This window comes from Anomalospiza imberbis, chromosome Z (assembly GCF_031753505.1).
Source record: "Anomalospiza imberbis isolate Cuckoo-Finch-1a 21T00152 chromosome Z, ASM3175350v1, whole genome shotgun sequence".
NCBI classification, from domain to species: domain Eukaryota; kingdom Metazoa; phylum Chordata; class Aves; order Passeriformes; family Viduidae; genus Anomalospiza; species Anomalospiza imberbis.
The window spans coordinates 38959879-38981507 of record NC_089721.1 but is presented as its reverse complement, the minus strand read 5'-3'; the positions used below and the strand labels follow the sequence as shown (position 1 = coordinate 38981507).

At 38.1% G+C, this 21629-nt stretch overlaps 1 protein-coding gene across 5 annotated transcripts in view; it reads left to right on the top strand.

The window, feature by feature from the left end:
- The window catches only part of APC (APC regulator of WNT signaling pathway), an 88750-nt gene that overhangs the window by 11896 nt on the left and 55225 nt on the right, over positions 1-21629 (top strand). For 3 of the 5 annotated variants that reach the window (XM_068175611.1, XM_068175609.1, XM_068175613.1), the window contains exon 2: positions 20413-20565. The exons of 1 other annotated variant lie outside the window; for it this stretch is intronic. In XM_068175611.1, coding sequence (XP_068031712.1) covers positions 20431-20565 — 135 coding nt within the window. In that variant the 5' untranslated portion in view covers positions 20413-20430. Of the gene's footprint in view, positions 1-10050; positions 10150-20412; positions 20566-21629 lie in introns of those variants that run through there. One more of the 5 variants, XM_068175610.1, reaches the window with a different exon arrangement.

The following is a 21629-nucleotide window of genomic DNA, read 5'->3' as shown; positions in this document are numbered from 1 at the left end:
ACTTTCTCAATTTTACTTGTGAGCAAGATTTCCAGGTCTTTTTTTTTTTTTTTAACAAGCGAAATAGTGCCCAGAATGATATAAAGCTACTGAAGAGTCCATGTGACAGTCTGGTATGCATGCAGCAAGGAAGACTTCAAACTAGTTGTAGTGACAAAGCCTGGTTGTAATTCACTGTTTTCTAATTTAGAAGTCTCAGGTGGTTTAGAATATTTTAACTTGTTCAGAAAATACTGGAAGATGTGTCTACCTTCCAGGTACCAGTGCTGCTGTGGCTGTTTTATTTTTGCTCTCTGCCAATATATTAACTCTTTTCTTAAAAGTCAACTACTCTGAGTATGGGTGGCTTTGGAAGGTACTTATCTGCTACTTCCTTAGCCAGTGTCTGTTGTTTGAAAAATTTCTGAGTAGTGACGTAGAAGTGATGGAGTTCTTTAGAATGCCAAGTAATTGTTTATGTGGGCAGTTTGCCATCTGGTTCACTGTTTGAAGAACTGTCTATTTTATTCAATCTGTGTTCCTTCTAAGTTTACTGTACCATTTCTGTACATGGATGGATAGTGCTTTCCATAATTCTTGCCTCTGTTCTGAATTTTCTAAGTTCTAAATATAATTATATTGCTTCTGTTCTCTAGAAGCCCCATAAGCTTCAGAACTGCTTTATGTTGTAGAAACCTCAAATCTTTAAAAAGACATAGGTTTTGTGCTAAAGCATTTCTGCCATTCAAAGCCTGCGGTGCAGAACACTATTGGGCAGTAAGGTTGTCATGAGCCTCACTAACAGCACTTGGCAGCATTTGCCCTTCAGGGAAGGAAGGGCAAAAACCTGTAAATAGGAGAACACCAGAAAAAGTGTCAGCCTCGTGTAGACTAGAAAGCCCCTGCTCTTGTAGCTCACTCAGTGAAGTCACGCTGTGACTCCATCCTTTCCTGGAAGTGCTTGGACATTGTGAAGTGGCTGTGTGCTGTCACAGGTGCTGTCCCACCCTTCTGTGTGGTGGGTGCACATCTGGGCACACAGGGCCAGTTCTGGTCGAGTCACTAATCCAGGTGACTTTAGTCACACCTGTGTGTGATAATGTGATGGATGAGTGCCATGAGTGAATGTTGCACAAAATTCCCAAGTGTCTGGTCACAAGATGGGGCAAAAAAAAAATCAAGTAAAGCAGAAAAATAAAGAAGTGACAACAGCTCATTCGTAGTCTTTAATAAGAAAATTTCAATTACTGCCTATTGTATTTCAGGAGAATAACTTTGGTTTTCTGTTGAGTGACAGAAGGGATTTTGTCAATGGCACGAGATCTCTCCTATTGTTTCTTCCTTGTTAGAACGAGTATTACCTACTGTGAAGATTTCTGCCTTTCTCTTGCCACCTGGGGAAATTAGCTTACAAAATTAACTCCTTCAGTGTTGTGGGAAATAATTAAAATTTTTGAGCTCTCAGTTTACCTTAATTTTCAGGCATTAAGTTTCCCTGCAAGACTACTCTATTTGGATTTTTTCTTTGTGTAGAAAGAATGTATTATGTTTGTTTGCCAGAGTTTTCTTGGGATTGCTCAGTTTACTTGAATTTGCAAGGCAAACTTTAAACTTGAATAATTTGCGTTTTAACATTAAAATGTTACAAATTACTTCTAGCAAGGGATTCTGTACTTGATTAGAAATAAATATATTTATAAAGGGTAATCGATCTATGAATGCAAATCGATGCTGAGAAGGACTGTTTGTGTCAAATTTGACTAAGGGCTGGTGTTCTAGCTGACTTGCACTGGAGAGTTTTGAAAATACAGTGTTTGCATTTAAGATTGAAATATTTGGGCTATGTATTAGGAGAAAAAGTGGTCTTCTAGTACACTTAGTGTTGGAGAGCTTTCATAAGTATTGTTGTGATTGATTAAAATTTTCCCTTCCCATGACTATAGGTATTGAAATCTAAGATGCGAAGTAGACCACTAATGTTTTAAATTGTTACATCTTAACCTGTTTCTGCAGAGTTGCAACATTATATGCTTTAATCATGCATTTCTATTACAGGTTCTAAGATTTAGTGCATGCAGTTTAAATATTTCGGTTCAGTGGCTTGTGACCTTGGATTCAAGCTGGGAAGAGAAGCTGGCATTGAAATATGTATTCTATCTAGATCAAGAAATTCCTCCCTTCTCAGTTTTTGACAGACTTAAATGTGTTTTTTCTTCTCTTTTACTCCGCTGATGCTTTATTTGTTCTGGGCATGGATATCAGTCCTTTTCTTCAACTGGTTTTTCCCAGTACTGTACTGAAGTAACTTGGATAGTAGTAAATTTTCAGTAGTAGCTGTCTCAGATCCTGGTTTTGTTACTTTGAAGATGCATGGTATTTCCAAGATGGCCCCAAGTGTAGTTTTGTGTGACTCCTAAAATTGTGGATCTCAGAGCACTGTTGTAGAGCTTGGTACTGGAAGCAGCTTGTCTAGAAATGCAATGAATATTTCAAATTTGTATTGCTTTTCTACTCTGCAGGTAGATTAATTTTACAAAAGTATTCATGCTGCTTGAATACTGGGCAGAGCAGCCTGAATTTTTATCCCCTGTTGGCTATTCAGTAAGCTGGATCTTCATTATTATGAGAATAAGGTATTGTCGATTTCTCAGACTTTTATAAAAACACTTCCCTCTCCAATGAAAGGAAAAAAAGGTTTTTCCCCCTCAGTGGTGTTACTGAAATTAAGATTTAAAGATATCATTCATTCAAAACCCCAACAGAAAAATGTAACTCCTAGCACCCACACCAGCTACACATATTTTGAATTGAGGCTGTGTATTTTTAACTTTCAATAAACTGATTAAACAGTGTGCCAGATGAGGAGGGGAAGAAATTAGTATGCCACCATTGCCTATAAGCTTGTGTAACAGCAATTCCCTAAGGGAGTGAGACCCAAATCATCCAATGACACATTTTTATGGTGAATAAATAAGCTGAAGAGAGTAAGAATGCTTCCAAAACAAAACCTAAACCAAAAATATGACATGAATCATTATTTGCAATGATTAATATGGCAATGAGCAGAAAAACTGCATATTGGCCAGGTGTCTTGGAGGGTTCTGCTACCTAAGAGCACAAGTTCGTTCTTGTCCTGGTTTTCAGCTGAGATAGAGTTAATTTTCTTCCTACTGTGGGAGTGCTGCCTCCCATAGCAGCTCATCTTTGCATGCACAGAAATCAATTAATGGTGAAGTTCTGTATTGGTCCTGAGAAATGATCTGGGGGATTTTCTTTCTTAACCCTACCAAGCAATCAGTTCAGTCTTGGTGGTCTGAGACTTGATTATAATTGTTCCAAGACCTTATGAGTATATGCACACTACAAGGAATTAAATTCTGAATTGACTGAATTGTAAACTTTCATGTATTTCAGTCCTGAAGTGGATCCCAGCACTGTTCAGTGTGAACCTTACCTTAGAGGCTGTAGAACAGTAAAAGTTGGTATTTTTTGAAATACCTTGTCTCAACTTGTAGACTTAATTCCTACTGAAATTTTGTGATTTGATTAACTGCAGCAATGCTGAGAAATTCATTTCCAATTTGTCTGATCTGTGCTGATGGATCTCTTTAAACTTGTGACACTTAAAAATATTTTCAGTATACAGTGATAAAAAACAGCCTACTTTTTTCTAAACCAGCAAAGTTGTACTCCTTAAACCATACAGCATAAATCTTCCTTGACAAGCCATTATTATTTGTGGTCTTTCTTCAAACTCCCTAGTAATTACTTTTATGTACTGAAATGTGGAATTTTTTTATATATCTTTGAGTATGATATATGTGTCCTCAGATTCCTTGCCAGCACTTTATCTTGTAAATGATAGTTTTTCTAGATTGATTTGATGCAGTTGTCCTGTTGTACCTAAGAGCCTCTAAGGCTTGAGCCTTAATCTTAAGTGTTCAAAATATTTTAATTATGGTGAGAGAGCTCACAACCATGACTTAGCACGATCTTTGTGTTTCTAGATCTTGTCAAAGCCTTTCTTAATGTGGTGGGGTTTATGAAACTTGTGTCTAGCTGGAACTTTTTTAATCTTAGCAGACTTGGAGAATGGTCATGGTTAATGTATGTTTCTTGGAAAAGGTCGTTGCTTACAGGATTCCACAAAAATTAACTTTCCCTCCTTTTCAATACCATTGGCAAAAAACGTGTTGATGACCTGTAGCTAAGTAGATGACCTTCAGCTAACTGATTTATTGCTAATAAAATGTCAGAATGCTTACAAGAAATCAGCTCTTGAATTAAGAACACCTGGTTCAAACCAAACAAAGGGAGGACTGAAAAGAAGATTGTGAAGAAAAAGGTAAATACTCCACTGATAGGGCTTCCATTTGTCAGAGGGGTGTAGAATTCTGGGATGCTCCTGGTCACTATAAAGCTTACATGTAGCCATGTAGCATCCATCTTTTAGCAGGGACCTCTGTCAACCACAGTGTAACAAGAAGCTGAGTTTAACCATCCACTTGACATGCAGTCATCCATGTGTCATGTGAGTACTGTGACTTCTTACAGTTAATGTATGAAGAAGCTGCAAAATAGTGCTTTATCTTGTAACCCAGGCCACTGCAAGTGTTTCAAGTGTGCACTCAGTGCAGATCTGCCATCAGACAGATCCAGAATCTGACACTTCCCCAGAAACATGAGAAAATAGACTGGTTTTTATCTTTCTTTAAATGTATTTTTCTAGTCTATGGCCCCAGTGGAGAAAAGAGAAAAAGTATGTATTATGTATAAAAAGTCCTTTAGGAACAACCATCCATCTGAAAAATAATCACCAGAGAATGCATGAGGTATGCTGACCAAGGGCTTTTATATTGAAGATGTTCAGCCTTCAATACCATTAACAGACTACTGAAACAGAATTACAGTTGGGCTAAAAGGTGCAATTACAAGTTTTCAAATTTGTTGGCTAAGCAGTTGGAATGAGTGGGTTGGCACATACCAATACAGTCTGGTCAGTGGGCTAAGCTACAATTGAAAGTCAACTCTTTATCTGACCACTGTGAACTAACTTTTTGCACATTACAGACAAACAACAAGATTCCTAGCTCACATCTCTAAAATCAGCTTCCAAAGTTCTTCAAAGGTTGAGCCATTTAGTGGATTGAATAAGCAGCATCCATGAAGCAAGAAGTGAAAATTACATTATGCAGATACAGTAAACTGCTTAACAAGTCTGAAAGAGCTACAGCAGAGGAAATGAATAGGATAGTGTGATGTTCTTAATTAGTGGAGGAGGAAATAGTAGGAAATGTGACACAAAGTTGTGTTAGATGGTGCTTATTATGTAGTTGAGATAGAAGAGTGGATGGTGAAATACACTGGATTAATGGTTTTCTAAACAAATTCTTCATTATTGCTTTACTGTTTTTAGAAAATGTGACTAATATTGCAGGCTGGGCTATGGCTCCACACTAAAGCTAACAGATGTGAGGAAGCAGTATTTCTCCTTAATTTTTTTTTTTATTTAAGGCAAGAAAGCTTCATGCAGATGGAAAAACTTAGTGAGAAGGAAGAAAGTATGAGTGGGAGATGCCCCAGGGAGCAGACTACTTCTGGACAAAAGTAAGGAATTGGCAAACAGTAGAGAGCATTAAATAGTAAAGGATTTAAAGAGCAAATAATGTATTTCTGTACCTCTGACTTAGTTACAAAATAACTAAACAGCATGCATTTTTCTGCTTTTCTCATTTAGCTTATGGTACATGTCTTTGGGGTCGTTAATTGACCCACAGACAAGGAAGGACAGACCTTGTCATTGCTTGTGGAAAAATCGTTTCAAGTTCAGGGACTGGTAGCACAGCTTCCTGGATGGGAAAAAAAAAAAAAAAGTGGAATTTAGTACATTAGTATAGTAGAAAATCTTTTCTCAGTACAGAAAATTCTTGGGTTTGTAGGATTACTGCATGCGTTCTGGATGATGCATTGGGAACAAAAACAGAGTTATTTTCTTCATTTTTTCTTTGTCTGCGTGAGAAAGGCAGTCCTTTAGGTTCTTGATCCTCAGTAAAAGTTTTTCAGATGACCTTTCTAGTGCTCATAGTTGGAAGTTCCTATAGTTGGGGAAATAATATGCAACATATATGAGAGAATTATGATGGAGAAAGCAGAGCTACAGCTCTTAATGGCCAAATCAGTGATACTAATGCCAGTGGGATCAAGTTATGCATTTTCTCAAGTGTGTATATGCAAACTTTCAGTGGTCCTGGTGATATGGTAAGGACAGGCCTCAGAGGAAACATGGTCTTCGTGTGGTAGTGAGAGACATTAATGTACTTTCACAGTACTAAAGAAAACAAGGAACAAAGAGAATGTTCAGCTTCATTGATTTTTTTTCCCATGTAAAGTTGAAAGGCACAAGACAACCTTTGGTTACCACAGTTGCTAAATTTATCATTGAGTCCTCTATTGAGATGAAACTTTTGTCTATGTAAAATAGATGTGAAATGTCTTCAGTTTGTTAATGAAATCTGTGAAGTACCATCTTTTAAAAAGTGCAGTCTAATACAAGCCAATGCCTAAATCTTGCACTCGAAAATTCTGAAGGCAAGATCTCAGCAGCACTATTGCTTCACGTTTGCAAGTAATGCCAAAATAGTTTCTGGCACCAGAGAGAGAATTTAGTTCATTACCCAACCGCTCCCTGCCCAGGGTTTCTGATGTAGGTAGTTCTGTGCATGTTCAATGACTAATAATGAAATATCAATAATTTAAAATATATTAGGTAGTGAAAACTTTCTAGGGAGAAGAGTGTTGCTGCAGAGGGTGAGGTTGCAAATGTTGAGAGAATTATCCCCTTTATGAGCCAGCTATCTAAAACCAGAAAACCTCTTGCATTTTCTGTTGGTAGTAGTCATGATTTTATGCGGCAAATAGATACTTTGGGGGATGGACCTTATGTTTTAAAAATTTAGACCTTAATCTACTCAAAGATTTTAATTAGCACTACTTAGTAGTGGGTTGTAACAGTTAATGACAATTTCATTCGGTCTCAAAATAATATTTTCATAAATGCAATGTGAAATACGTACCATATAGATTGTATCAAAAATTGCCTAAAAAATACTGCCAATTCCATTTCTGGACCCAAATTCTCATCTGACTGTTTGAGAATGCTGGGCTAAGTAGGCTGCAGGGATCTTGTCCAAAATCATAGAAGTAATTTGAAACTGAACAAGTATCTTTAGATATTAAAATTTTCTATCCTTTGGATTTGATAGCTTACATGGATTCATGCAGAGAATTGACTCTTCTGATAGATTTAAAAGGGTGGGTTTATGTAATATCATGCAGGTATTGCTAAATCTGTCTTGGTAATAGTTTCTTGCAAAGAATGAAAAAGTCATCTTTTTCCATCTGCCAGATAGAAAATAACTAGCCAAAAATAAACTTAATCTAAAGACTTTTTCCTGTAAAATGCCTTTCTTTTTTCCTGAGGGCCTGACCGTTTTTTTTTTTTTTTTTTTCTCAAACAGTCTTTCGTTGGTATCAGTTTTATTAAGAAAATCCAGTACTGCACATAGAAAGCAGTTTTGAGGGAATATAGTCACCTGTATATCAGTGGTTTGATACCACTGAAAGATGCAATATGAGAAGGGTCAAAGCATGCTGTTCATTAAACTGAATTTGACTTAATATTGGATTTTGCTGCAGAGGCAAGTACATGTGACGCAGACACAGACCATAAGCTGCCATGTTTATGAAATCATAATAGAATGGGCATTACGATGAGGGAGGAAGGGAAGGGATTTTCCCTCCCACTCAGCTGTCATCTTGGCAGAAAGCATTAAAGAATTTGTGTTTCTGCTAGTTCTGCAAATAAATGTGGGACTTCAGGCTACAGAGCAGTGAATTTGCTCAGCTTGTGACTCCCTGACTCAAAAAGGATTAACCAGTACTAGTAGTAGCAAAAATCTTTTCACACAGAGGGAAGTACAGTTCGTTTTTCAGACCTGCAGAAAATGCACTATGGTGTGTGTAAATAAATACATTATGTAGCCTTCCATCTTTAGTACACCTGGTTTGGGTTCTCAAAACTTAGTTTTTCACTTTTAAGTGTGGAATTGAGTTTTAAAGTACATAGTATTTCAGTTTCTTTGGTTCTCTGGTGTCATCTTTGCACACGTAGTCATTCCAGGCTGTGTGGCACTTGCCACTTCTGATCACTTGCCACTCTTCAGATTTAAAACTATTACAGGAGCATCCTGATTTGGTATTAAGCTATAACTCCTATTGCAACAATTTGCCAACTGATAGCACAGGTGTTGAGTGGTGTCTGTATTTATTTGAATGTACACTTACACTAACGTAAATAATTTTAGGATGGAGAGCTTCACAATAACTACTGGGAGCATTTTGGTTTGCTTTTCTGAAGGGTGGAGCAGTGGTGTATATATCACTAAGATGTCAGGTAAGATGGTTTTAGGTCTAATGACTATCTAGGTTCTAAAATTTGAGCTGTTAAGAGTACTGTGACAATTTGTTACAGCTGAGGGAGGATGAACTTGGTTGCTGTGAAATGAAATCAGCTGGATCATAAACCACCATAAACCATGTGATGTCAACAATTACTGTAATTAATAGGAGCTTTATAGCAAAAAAATCATAAAGCCTGGAACACTCTTGATGAATAGCCCACTTAACTTTAGCTTAAAGTGTTTTGCCGTAACAGCTGAAGTGACAGTACCTCTGCAGTTAGCCTGAGTGGTGAAGTTAGAGAGAATTTTGTGCAAAACTATCCTGAAGGTAGCAAACGACATGTCACACATCATCTTAATCATGAAGACGTTTGATAAAAGTTTATCAGGTAAAGGGCATCTTTTCTGAGTGTGGATTGTTGCTTTCACTGATTGGAAAAAGGAGATATGAGGAAACAGCTCAAATGAAATTAGTAGCATTTAAGTAATCTGTGGTGCAATTGCTCACATGCATGCACAGGCCCACAGTGCCTTTAACTTAATCTCATCCCAACCATGAGGTCCTACATGTTTGCTTGTCTCATGCAAATCAAGAAGATTATTATAAGCAGAATGAAGGATTTTAAGAAGGCATATCAGGACATATGTTTTTAATGAGTTACCTATCCTTATGTCCCCTTATGTAAGCATATAACTCCATAATTTATGTGACATACCACAGGGAAGGGCATTGTTCTGCCCTAGATGAGGAACTACTGTGCCTTTTCAGATGTCTTCTATCATGCCCTATTTTGTTGAGGTGGGTCACACTGCACTTGGAGCTATTCTTGAATCATTCTAGGGGATTTAAAAGGTTTAATATTGTGCTGTTTCTGCAAAGCTGACTTTTATATCAAAGTTTTAAAAAATATTCCTATAGTACCTATTATATGGATAATTGTTTTTTAAAGTGAAAAACAAACACAGCTGAAATATGGCTTAATTTCTCCTGTGTCTTGGATTTCGGTAGTGTGCTTCTGTGAGGTTTTAAGTCATCCTCGTGAACACATTGTTACATTCTTACCCTAGGAGAGACATAATTTCTGAAAGGAGATTATAAAATAGTTTCACAAATTGATTTTTTTCATAACTTCATTTGTCTTTTTGATTTTTTTTCCAAGTGGTACTTACTGTTCTGATATAACATGGCTTAAATGTTAAATGTATTTGATTTGTTATTCAGCTACCAAGTAGCAGTAACAACTTCATATCTGAAAAGCACATGAAAACAATGTTTTGCTGAATCGCAGAGAAATCTGAGATACCCTTGAAGGACACGCTTCCTGATGCCTTTTTAATAAGCAATGTCTCAATTTATTTCTAGGTGAGCTGTACCAGCTTTAATGCTACTACACGCAGAACCTCGTTTCATTCCTACATGAAAAATGTAGAACGTTCTGTCTCGGCAGGCGGGTGAAGAGCGGCCGGGAGCGGCGCGGCCCGGGCGGGTTTGCGCAGCGCGGTTCCGCGTGCGGGCGCTCGGGCGGCGCCGGGGCCGCGCCCGGGGCCGCGCGCGAAGCTCCGCCCGGGGCTGGGGGGGCCGCGCGCGCCATTGGCTGCGGCGCACGTGACCCGCGGGGCCGCGCCGTGCGCGCGGCGCAGGCACGGCCGGTGGCGCGGGCGGGGCCGGGCGCTGGCGCGGGGATGGAGGCGCGGCGGCCGCGGCCATGGGGTGAGTGCGGCGGCGGCGGCGGCTTCCCCCCCGTGGGCGAGGCTCGCCGCGCCCGGGACGGCCAGGGGTAGGGGGGAGGAAGCCCTTTCGCGGAATAAAGAGGGAAAAAAAAAAAAAAAAAGAAAACCTCCCTTCCCCCGAAAACCAAAAAGAAGAGCCAAAAAACCGGGGGTGCGAGGAAGGGCTTTCTCGCGGCGAGGAGGGCAGCCCCGCAGTCGCGGGGACGGGCGGGCGGGCACGGCGGGGAGCAGCCACGGGCGGGAGCGAGCGCAGTGCGCCGCCCCGGCCGTAGGCACAAAGCCCTGCGGAGCCCCTACGCGGGCTCCGGAGCTGGGAGGAGCGGGAAGAGGAAGAGGAGCGGCGGCGGCCGGGGGTCTCGGTGCGGGCAGAGCCATGGAGGTGCCCTTCGTGGGGCGGCGAGGCGCTGCCCGCGGGTGGCACTGGCCCGGCTTTGTTAGGGACGGGCGGCGGCGGCGCCTCCGCTGCCGCAGCGCGGGGGACGCGCGGGTGGGCGGCCGGCGGGAGCGCTCGGGGGGCAGCGCTGCGCCCTCGGCGCGCCCTGGGATCCGCTGACTTCTCACAGATTTATTTAACATCACAAAGAGGTGCTTGGGTCCACGACTCAACCTGAATGCTGTGGGAAATCTTAATAAATTATGTATGAAGCAGTGGGTCCTTTCTTCCCCTTTGTCAGATACGCAGCTTTTATGCTAGTAATTAGGTCATTGCTAGCAGAGCGCTCCTTGCTTTTGCAAAAATATGTGGCGATTTTTGGAGGACGCATATGCTGCCAGATCATTTCATCCTATTCGGGTTTCGTGTCAAGATACGGTATTCTTCCTATCGACTCACATGGAAGACCTTGTCTGTGGGCTGTAAGGGGCATTTTTCATTTGATAGGATTTTCTTCAGAGGAGCAGTAGGGCCCGGTTTTGACTTGATTTGGAGAGTCATACCCTGAAAAATGCCTTTTAAAGGCGTAGCAAGAAACACACAGCTTCTTAGTGTGCCTAGAAGTATTTTCAGTAAATTTCAGAGCATACGTGAATAGCACGATATAGATCTGTTTCCGTTTTTAAGTACTTCTTCCACCCTTTGCTGTTTGTTGTGTTGAAAATGCTTCTTTTCTTTTTTTTTTTATCTACTGTCTTTTTCCCATTTGTTTAATTTTTTTCTGTTATCTAATGCAGGTAACAGATATATGAGTATTTTGTCAAGATTATAGTTCTTTGAAAATATACATAAGCATGTATACTGAAAGCCATTTCCTGGAATCAGACTCTTCTATATTTTTAAGGAGACTTGAAGTAACTACTAAAATACTCATTTCCTCAGTTCTGTTAAATACAGTGATGCACAAAAAAGGTTTGCTAAATAAAAGTCTCAGTTTAAATACCTGCTTTATATATCCCCTCAAAAACATTTTCTATATATTTAGAATCATGAATCTCCTATTTTATCGGTTAGTGAAGCTTTGGATGATATTATATTTTAAAACACCACTTGAGAACTTACTATTTGGAATAACTGGTTTCAAAAGGTAAATTGATGATAGTAGATATTTCTGCTTTGTCATTTTGAGTCTTCCTTACAATTGCTTAAGTGTTCAAAGAAACAGAAGATGCAGAGGTGTTTTCACCACTTTTTTTTCTAAAAGGAAAGAGAGTGACAAAAGCACAATAGTGATTATGATGATTGTTATGGTGATGCTTCTTCCTGTACTTTTTAAACTCTTAAATAGTATCATTCTGTGTAATCACTGTCATAGTTCTGTAAGTCACACTCTTAAAATGATAACTTGAATAAAATATCACTTTTAAATATAATACTTTATTTATGGGTGTAGCCTTTACTAAACATCATCCCTGAAATACAAAGTATTTTGTAATGATAAATGTTCTGATACATCTTGTCACAGTTTGTCACTGTTATATCAGCGTGGAATGATACAGCACTAGTTGGAAATGCATGTGGCTATGATTGGTTCCCTTGATCTCTAAATTCTTATGTTGGATTTCAGAATGCATCTTGATTTAGTGGGTAAAATGTTTATGTTGATGACATATGGTAAATTCTTTTATTAGTGTGGCAAAATCCTGTTTAAAATAGGCCATACTACTAATGATATGCTCTGATGGTAGGGTATTGTCAGCAAAGACCTAGTTTCCACTTACGGTTTTCCAAAATTCATGCAGCATCTGTATGATCAGGTGCTGATACATTTCCTGCAAGACAAATGGTCTTCTGGTCCTTAAAAGTACTGAAGGTAGCCCTGAAGATGGCCGTGATAGGTGACCCAAGATGGAGAAATACGTATTTATTGTAAATTATTTTTATAATATATAATATAATTTTTATAGTATGTACAGTGTTTTAAATTGTAACTGATTTATTTCATGTTAATTGTTTTGAGATTGTTTTCATGTAAAATAGGAAAATAAATACCTCAGACTTTTAATAGCTCAGGATTTTTAATAGCTTAAACTTTCTAGAATTGAATTCTTAAAGATTACGAGAAATGTGAAAGTAAACAGGAGCAAGTCATGTGCAGTGAGCGCATACACAATTAGTCATGATTTACAAAGATGATCATCTTGAAGGATGAGTGTTCAGGCTTGTGAATCATTCCTGATCCAATGTAAGTTATGATTCAGATGATGTCTGGAGTGGTTTGTGTTCAATATAGTATTTAAATGGAAATCATGTTTCGAATTTTCAGAGTCATATTCTGAATACAGCATGACTAACCAGCTAAGGAACTTCCCAACCCAGAATTATAAAGGAAGAAGTGGGAATTTTGTTGACAGTGTAAAGAAGCTGAACTTGACAGTTCGTAGCCTGAAATGTTGCCTTCTTGATTTTTCTCTTTTAGTATTAATAAGAATGTTTTTTTTTTCATTGTTAGCATTCTTTAGTGACATTCCAAACAATAAATTATTTTCATTTTTCACACAAACCCACACTTGACCTTTATCATACTTGACATGTAATGAGGCACACAAGAGTTCAGACCATGGTGTTCTCATTCATTCTCCTCCTGGTCTTTTACAGAATACTGAGAACATGGATCACTTACCACTTTTGGTTAAGAGGAACAGATGATGCTTTTGTTCATGGTTGGTGACTACAAGCCAAGTATTGAATTTACAGAAATATCCCAAAATATAATTATGAATTGAAAACTCTTGCCAAGTTATGAATTAATTTCTGAAAGAATTAAACACAAAAACATAGTCTTTACCCAGTCCCCACTTTAAAGGATTTAGGAAGGTCGGGCATAGTAAGATTTTTTTTAGTCTGCTGTCCACAAAAATAGCCTTCATGCAAAATGGATAGAAAAACTAAAAAGAAAATCTTCATGCAACTGAAGTTGAGAGAAAATTGTGTGGTCTTCTTTTAAAGGGACTAACGCTTTCACAAGTTGTGTTAGGATAAGTAATAACAATAATGGCTCTTCATCTGGCCTTTGCTTTTTTTACAGGGTTGAAAACCCCAGGAATCCACAGTACGCATAATCTGAGATTGTAATTTGGTGTTAGTTATTACCAATTTTTTTCAATATCATCCTTTTCAAATTTATTTAAAAGAGTAGTATTATATAACTTACAATTAATTTTCTGTTTTCAAAGTCCTTGTTGCTAAAAGAAACTGGATGAAGAGCAGTTTTCTGTGATGATTGTTTTTTGTACTCTTTCCTTAATTTCTGTTCACCTACGTGGGCTCAAGTAGAGTGAATGAGAACATGAACAGATCTGCTGCTCCACTCATGGGCTGTTCTCATTCTGGGCTGGGTATTTTCTTAGTTGTCTCTAACCACGCTCAAAGCCACTTCCAGACAGCTCATTATATTTGTTTGCCCACATTGCCCAGTTGAAGAGAACCCAAACAAAATGGCTTCCCTTTCAGCTGCTCCTGACTCGAAGTTTGGGGGATTGTTCTTAAATTTGGGTGGGCATAGGAGGATCAAATATGCTGGCAACAAAGGCCATTTTAGTAAAGGATGGACTTTCCACCAGATGGAAATGACATCATTTTTCAGTGTGATACTGAAGAAGGCAGAAATATTTTTTCTGCTGTTTGGAGAGAATTAAGATAATGGGCTTTTATTATTTGAGTCCAATGGAGTATTTTTCAGTGAGTAGGGAAGGAGAGAATTGGACAATGCCAGTGAAGGATAAACACTTCTAGATTGGCAAACCTTGAAAGCTTACCCAAACTGAAATAGATAAGACAATCCCTGACACAGTGATACTCATTTTTGATAAGTTTTTGAACACAGCACTTGGAGTGCTGGTATTTTGCCAGAGCTGAAAACCTGAAGGCAGGCTTCAAACAAAATAATGGAAAATTCAATACAGTATTCAGCCAACATAGAAATTGAACTAATGCAAATTGGCATGGTTTGATACGTTCAAAAAAAGAGCAGTAAAACCCCCACACACTTCTTTCTTATGAGTGTATAGATAAGGAAGCTGCATGAAAATGGTCCACTTAAGGAACTTACTTAGCTTGGAACAGCTGTGCTGGATTTTTTGCCCCTGTCAGCCTTGCCCCTCTTTTGGAAATAGCACTGCAACAGCTGCTGAAGCATCGTGGCTAATGACCCAGCACAGTAAGTTTAAACTGACACCTATTTCAGATTACCTTGGCAGTCGAGCAATAATCTGCAGTGGTTTAGCAGCTGCTACTTGAGCAGCTGAGCTCTTCCCTGGGTGGGAACGTGAGGAGATGGGTGGAGCAGACAGCTGGGAAGGAAGGCACCAGCACAGCCCTCCCGGCCACCCCGCCGCTAGCCACAACCACTGCTTTGTCAGAGCCCCTAGGCCTAGTGCTTAAAAATAATCTGTTTTTAAAGGTAGTTTAGAGAAACTCATTGGGAAAATATCATGACAGTGTCAGCATTTCCTCCCTGAATTCAGTGTAGTGTGCCCTTGAAGACACAATTCCCCATTAGACGCATTCCTATAAATGAATGACAAAAATTGACAGAATGGTAAAGAATAACAAGGATGAGATACTGGGCTCTGGACTGAAGAGCTGCATAGAATTTGTGGATGTAGAAAGAAATTGAGTCGATGGTCCTTCCCAGGGTTACTAAATTATATTTTAGATATTCATGAACTTTTGACAGAATCAATATTTAGATGTAGATACAAAAAAACTTCAAAATTTGGATACAAATATTAAAAAGATCAAAATTTATATGTATGTAGATACATTGTAACTACATGTAGAGCTAAATTTGTTACTTTAAGAAGGTAACATTGAAAAATCTGAGTTACAGAGCATAGGAGTAAATCTGCTTACTGATGGTAGTACAATGTGATGGTAGTGTTGATAGATTTTATGGATAAAAGCAATAATGGGACTCTGAAATATTTTAATAAGGATATTTAATATCCAAGAATTTGTTGGAGGTTTTAAGTAGAACCTCTTCAGGGCATATTGAGTATATGTGCTTGCTGATTTCAAAGAAGAAGGCTCTGATCAATTAAGAAATTCTAAGTTTTCAGGCAACATTACATTTTTACCTGTCACTTGGCATTTGAGATCAAAATGATTGAATGTAAATTCCTTTCTGGGCAGTGGCTACTGGTACAGTTTTCTTAATATAGGAAAATGCATATCTAAATCTTAACAGTATGTTTGCATAAATTTAGGCTTCTCATTAATTTTGATTTTAGTGCATAAACGAGTTCTATCCAGCTTGAAATTCCTCTTTGATATGTATATTCATGCAAAGTGCTGATTCAGTAAAGCGTGAAATTTCTTGTCACAATTTCCCTTCTCTGATAGGAGATGGAGAAGAAATATGGGTCAAGGAAGTAGCACAGATAGATTTTTTTTTTTTTGGGTGTCTTTTACATGAGGGTATTGAATTTCAAAGTTTCTATATTCTGAGACAGTTATTTTTCAAAGTAAATCTAGAGAACTCGGGATGTATTCTTGCCTTTGATGACCACTTTGTGAAGAAACAATGCAGTTCAGAGTGTAAAAGGGAGCTTGACTTGAAGCATAATAGTGAATTTCACAAAGGTGGGTTGTGTTGCATTTGTGATGTGTTTTCCCTTGGGCTGGGTGAAATGTGGAATGGATTCTGGAGGTCAGAGTTCTTCCCTTCTCCTCCATTCTCGCTCACTCTAGTGGTTTCCTACAGGGGGAAAGAAGAGCTGTTTATTCTTGATCCAGCTGATTCTGACACTAGTGGTGTTGAACATATTTGCATGTGCAGTGGTAGAGCTTCAGACTAGTGGGCCATGTCTAAGGTATTCCTTGTTTTCCCTTGGGCTGGTTAATTCTGTTCCAAATGAGGTGCGATGTGGCTGGGAAACCTGTCTGGCCAAGAGGATCCAGAGTTTACCTCATTCCTTAAGGCAAGTAATTTAACCACTGAGAAACTTCAAAAAGGGGATGAAGTGGTACAGTCAGTTTCTATTTATGCTGACGGTTCTGTGTTTAGAAAATATGTAATATATTGTTTATAAATTATTTTTAATTTATAATTATTTTTTTTACTCAGAGCATAGATCCTAGGATCATTTTGAGACCTGAATTCTGATCTGATGTGTCAAGTTTGAGGGAGTTGGTAAAAATGTATTTTCAGAAGAGAGGCAGATTTTAATTTTGAGGGGTTTATCTCATACATGGAACAGCTTATGTGTAATGGAGCCCTGTGATTTCACTCTACCAATCACGTGCCTGAGAGATGACACGGTGTTCAGCATCAGAAAGCCTAAGCTGCTTTGTGGTCATACATTACCTTTGTCAGTTTCACCCATTTTAAAATTAAATAATGGTGTCTTTTGTGAAATACATTGGCATTACATTATTTTAGAAGAAGAAGAAGCAAATATCTTGGAGATATCAAAAATAAGTACAGCAATTGTCTTCATTGAAGTTTAGAAATACAAGATTGGATTTCTTGAGCCATGAAGTCTGGCTCCTTCTTGTGTAGTATGCTTGGCAAAGATCCTGCTGAACTACAAGTTCTAATTAATGTTGCCAGCCTAGGCTGATAAATGAACGATTTGCACCCATTTGTTCTGTGTCAGTATTGTGTTTTAACGTAAATGTTATTCTCCTTCTTCAGTGTTTTCTACTCCCTAATAACAAAGTAAGGCTGTGTCATTCCAGCCTTTGATGTGCTGAGGCAGCCAAGGTTTTCTTGGCTAATCTCTTCTAAGATACTCTTTCATCCCCTGATCACTCCACATCTTTCTCTGCACTCACTTAAATTCACTTTTCTCACCCACCTCTTTGTAAAATGATTTGATTACTCTGGGAATCGTGTTTCCTATCCTTGTGCCAGGTCACATTGGTGTCACACACAGTGTCCTGCAGGCTGGCTGCTGAGAGGCTTCACTGCTCCAGGTTTTGCGATTCCTTTGTGAGTGACCCTGTGTCGCTATGCTCTGCAATTCCACCCTGTTTCTACTGCTTTATTTCTGAGTCCATCAAATTCATTGTGTATGACGTGGAGTCTTCGGACCTTGTGCAACCTCTTGAGTTTATGGGAGTAAGTTTTGATGCTACTTCTTGTGCCAAAGTCAGTAACAAAACATACAAAAATGCCGGTCACAGACTAGTTTTGGGGGATCTTTGCTGACAGTCTGCCTCCAGCCCAATAATTTGGCTTTCAGCACTGCCCTGTGTCATCTTGATGTCTTTGAACTGCTCCTTACCTATGTACAGTTTTTCTGTTCATCTCTGTTGCAACTGTGGTGACAGTGTAGCTTCCTTTGGGCATCTATTTAGCAGCAAAAAAAAAATGTTTTGGGTTATCCAGGTTGTGGTAATCAGCTAAATTTTTTTTTTTAATCTGAAAACCCACAAAGTTTGACATTTGAATAAATCCGGAAGTAACTTCTAGTCTGAGGTAGGATGCTGTCTCTTAGTGGTGATGTCCTACTTTCATGTTACAGAAATAAAGGAAGCTTAGGAACTTAAATCAGAAGGATGGAAAGCCAAACCATATCTCTCCTTCAGGATCCTTACTCGTTTAGCAAAAATATGTTATGCATATAAAATACCAGAGCTATGTGATTTATATATTTCTATCATAGCTCCTCCCCTCATCCATTTTTCTCCATTTAATTTGTTGTGTGTGTATATCTTGGTAATGGGGCTGATTGTTCTGAATTTCAAATCTTTAAGTTAGAATTCCCAAAAGTGGACAGGAAATGGAAAAACTGAGTACTTATTTTTTATTACCTGTCCTTTCACATTAGTAATGAATTATAGCAATGGGAGAAAAATATACTCTTATCTAGAAACAAATTGCATGTCCTATGTGGCACAGAGCAGCTTCTGTAAACCACATGTAGATGTATAAATGCGATATATTTTATTGATATACTTCAGTAAAAACATTCTATCAATATTACAATGTAGTGCTAATTCATGGCAAATAATGGGGAAAAGTTTGCATTCTTATTTACTTCTGTCTGCCTTTCCTTGGGCTTGTGCATGCAGTGTGTTCTGAAATGTGAACTATAGCTATTAATTTTCTTAATAATAATGGAAACTATTACTTAATAGATAAAAGCATGCATTAAATACAAGCAGTCTGTCATTACTGATTTTTTGGTGTTTGTGTGTTTGTTTTGCTTTTGCTACAATTCTTCTTGACAAGACTCAACCTTTTAGGTGAAACAGCCTGATGGTAAAATCCCAGAATTTGCATTGTAGAGAAGTTATTTCAGATTGCCTTTATTTCTCAAAAATGAAGTCTTCAGTAAAGCATGACCAAATTTTGAAAAATAAATGTTACAGATTCTTTTCATTCATGGAAGTCACGATTTCATAAGTGGCAGGTGTCTTTCTCCTTTGATGGTGGCAGGTGCTTGGAAAGGAAATAAACCAGTCATATCAAATGCACTACAGCTTTTGTTCCTTGCTTCAGTGCTGTACTCTCTTCTTTGCAGTTTCTTCAGTTTAAATTTAGAAAGGTTAAACAGAATTTTCAAAATTTGTAATGAGGAACTATAACATTTTTGAATAATTTTACCCTATTTTTAGTAGACTGGATAATTCAATTGAGTTTCATCAGGAAGAGGAAACTTGATTTATAACAGGTTACACAAGCAGTAAGGTCTAAGTTTGCTCAGAGGTTACAATAAAAATGCTAAATAACACCATTTAATTGTTTAATCTTTTCCAAAGTACTGTGGTAACGATGAAAGGGAATGTTGCTCTGTAAGTTGGTTTTTTTTTTCCTCTGAGTTACAGGCCATATACTTAGGAGATATCTGCAATGACATTGAAGGGTAGCTTGTGTTATGTGAAGTGCTACGCTTTTTTTCTCTCTAATGGCTGATGAATAAGAAACTGATAGCATTAATTCTGAAGAGCTTCAAATATTAATTAGCCATGTTTTAGTTAACTTACATTGTTAGATTAAAAACTTTGCCGGCTTTTGGTTTGGAAAGCGGGGAACAATTTGTAGTTCATAATAGAAATGGAAATATTTGTTTCTCTCTTCTATATAATGCCTGAGTAGCTGTGCTGGTGTTTTGGGACAGTGTTACAGTTCTACTGAAAACAGTATTGGATGCCTTGATATCAAGAGTAGCCTTTAATCTTTAAATTAAGTGGTGCAGTATGACCACTTTGTGTGGAAGAAATTTGTTTTTATCTTGTGCCTTGAAGGATATTTTTACAAAATATCTACATATTTACTAGATTTGATGATGTGGGGTTTTTCAGATAAAATTTCCCAATATTTACTGATGTTCTTTCATTAGCATCTCCCTCAGAGTGTGTGCTATTCCTAGGAACATTGAACATCTGTGGCTACCCTTCGTTTCCTAAAATAAGTAGGCAGTCAGCATCTTTTAGATATGTGTGCAGATACTTGTTATCTATCCAAAAATTATATATTATTTTTGGACATATAAATAGACATATGGTCTATTATCTGCAATTTCTCCATGTTGAAACTGAAGTGCCAGTAGTAAAGATGCTTTTGTGTGATGCAGTGACTTTCTTTCATTTATTCTAGTTTCCCCTAATATCTTGATGCACTTGATAATGAACTTTTTTAATTTGCTTGATCATGCACACCAAATGGAAGCCCACAGAAATAAGTCTTGATCTGGCATTAGTTCTAGTAATTAACAGTTTGGTGCAATGGATTTAAATTAAATGTTTAGGAAGTCGTGTGATAAATGGGAGAGAGAGATGATTTTGTGGTTAGATACATTCAGGTAGTGAAGGGTTTTTTCTAAAATGCTTAAATTTAATATTTTCTCTTACTTTTTTAAGGGCTGAGGGTAGCCCAGGATGGCTGCAGCTTCATATGATCAATTGTTAAAGCAAGTTGAGGCATTAAAGATGGAGAACTCCAACCTTCGGCAAGAGCTAGAGGATAACTCAAATCACCTCACAAAACTGGAAACCGAGGCATCCACTATGAAGGTATTGCAAGCTCTGTGCCTGTGTGTGGGGTTTCTGTCACTGCTCTTTGTGTCATGCACAGGGAATCCCTCAGAGAGTTTGCATGCATAGATTCCTATGGAAATACCTTTCCAGGCTGTGTAAAGGAAAAGCTTTCAAAGCTGCATTTCTTTATTATTATTTTTTAATTTCAAAACTGTTTTCTAGAAACAGCTCCCAGCGTGGTGTGATAAGCACTACCATTTTAGCACAGCGGTACTTCCCATCAGGAAGTCCAGAGTGCTGACCAAGGTTGACAAAGCAAGTATTGTTTAGGTCTTGAAATGTGGGAAGCTGGAGGTTTTCAGTGTTTTCAGGTAATTTTAAAAATCTGGCAGTTTACTATAATTAAAATATTTAAGGTTTTAACAGGAGAAGTTTCTTTTAACATAAAACCACAAGTTCTCCAATCTCTCCCAAAGCCTAAATTAATACTTTGAAAATTCACGCAGATCGGTTCCTGTTGGTGTTTGTTAGCTGTGTGTAGGGCTTCAGAGTCACCTATCCAAGAGCAAACACTAGGCTCAAGTGGACTTTAGATGGATTTTAATTAATAGGAAGATACACAGTCAAATGCATCTGTGTGATCCATGATACTGAACAAGGCAAAATTTTGCAAGCCTTAGAGCTGCATTAATGCAGTACTCTTCCTAAGATGACAAATCCTGCTACTTTTTGCTAGCAGACAGCAAAACCAGTCTGCTTTTGGTACCTCAGTTATAAGGGTTCATCAATTGTTGGTATTTCTGTGTATACTCCTGTATAACGTAGGCGTATTCTAAATAATAAGCAACTTTTTTTTTTCTCCATCTCCTTGTTTCCTATCTTTTTATGACAGACTTACTGTTCCTTTACAACCAATGTTTAATTTTTAAAATATGGTAATTTGATTAATATAGCAATTTAAAATATTTGAACTCAGTTTTTTTCTCCTCCAGCATGTAGACTATAAGAAGAAAAATTCACTGTCTGAAGTAAAATTATCATGCTTTCTGAAACACTAGTTATAGCACTTGAAAAAAACATAGATATTTCAGATACATTTA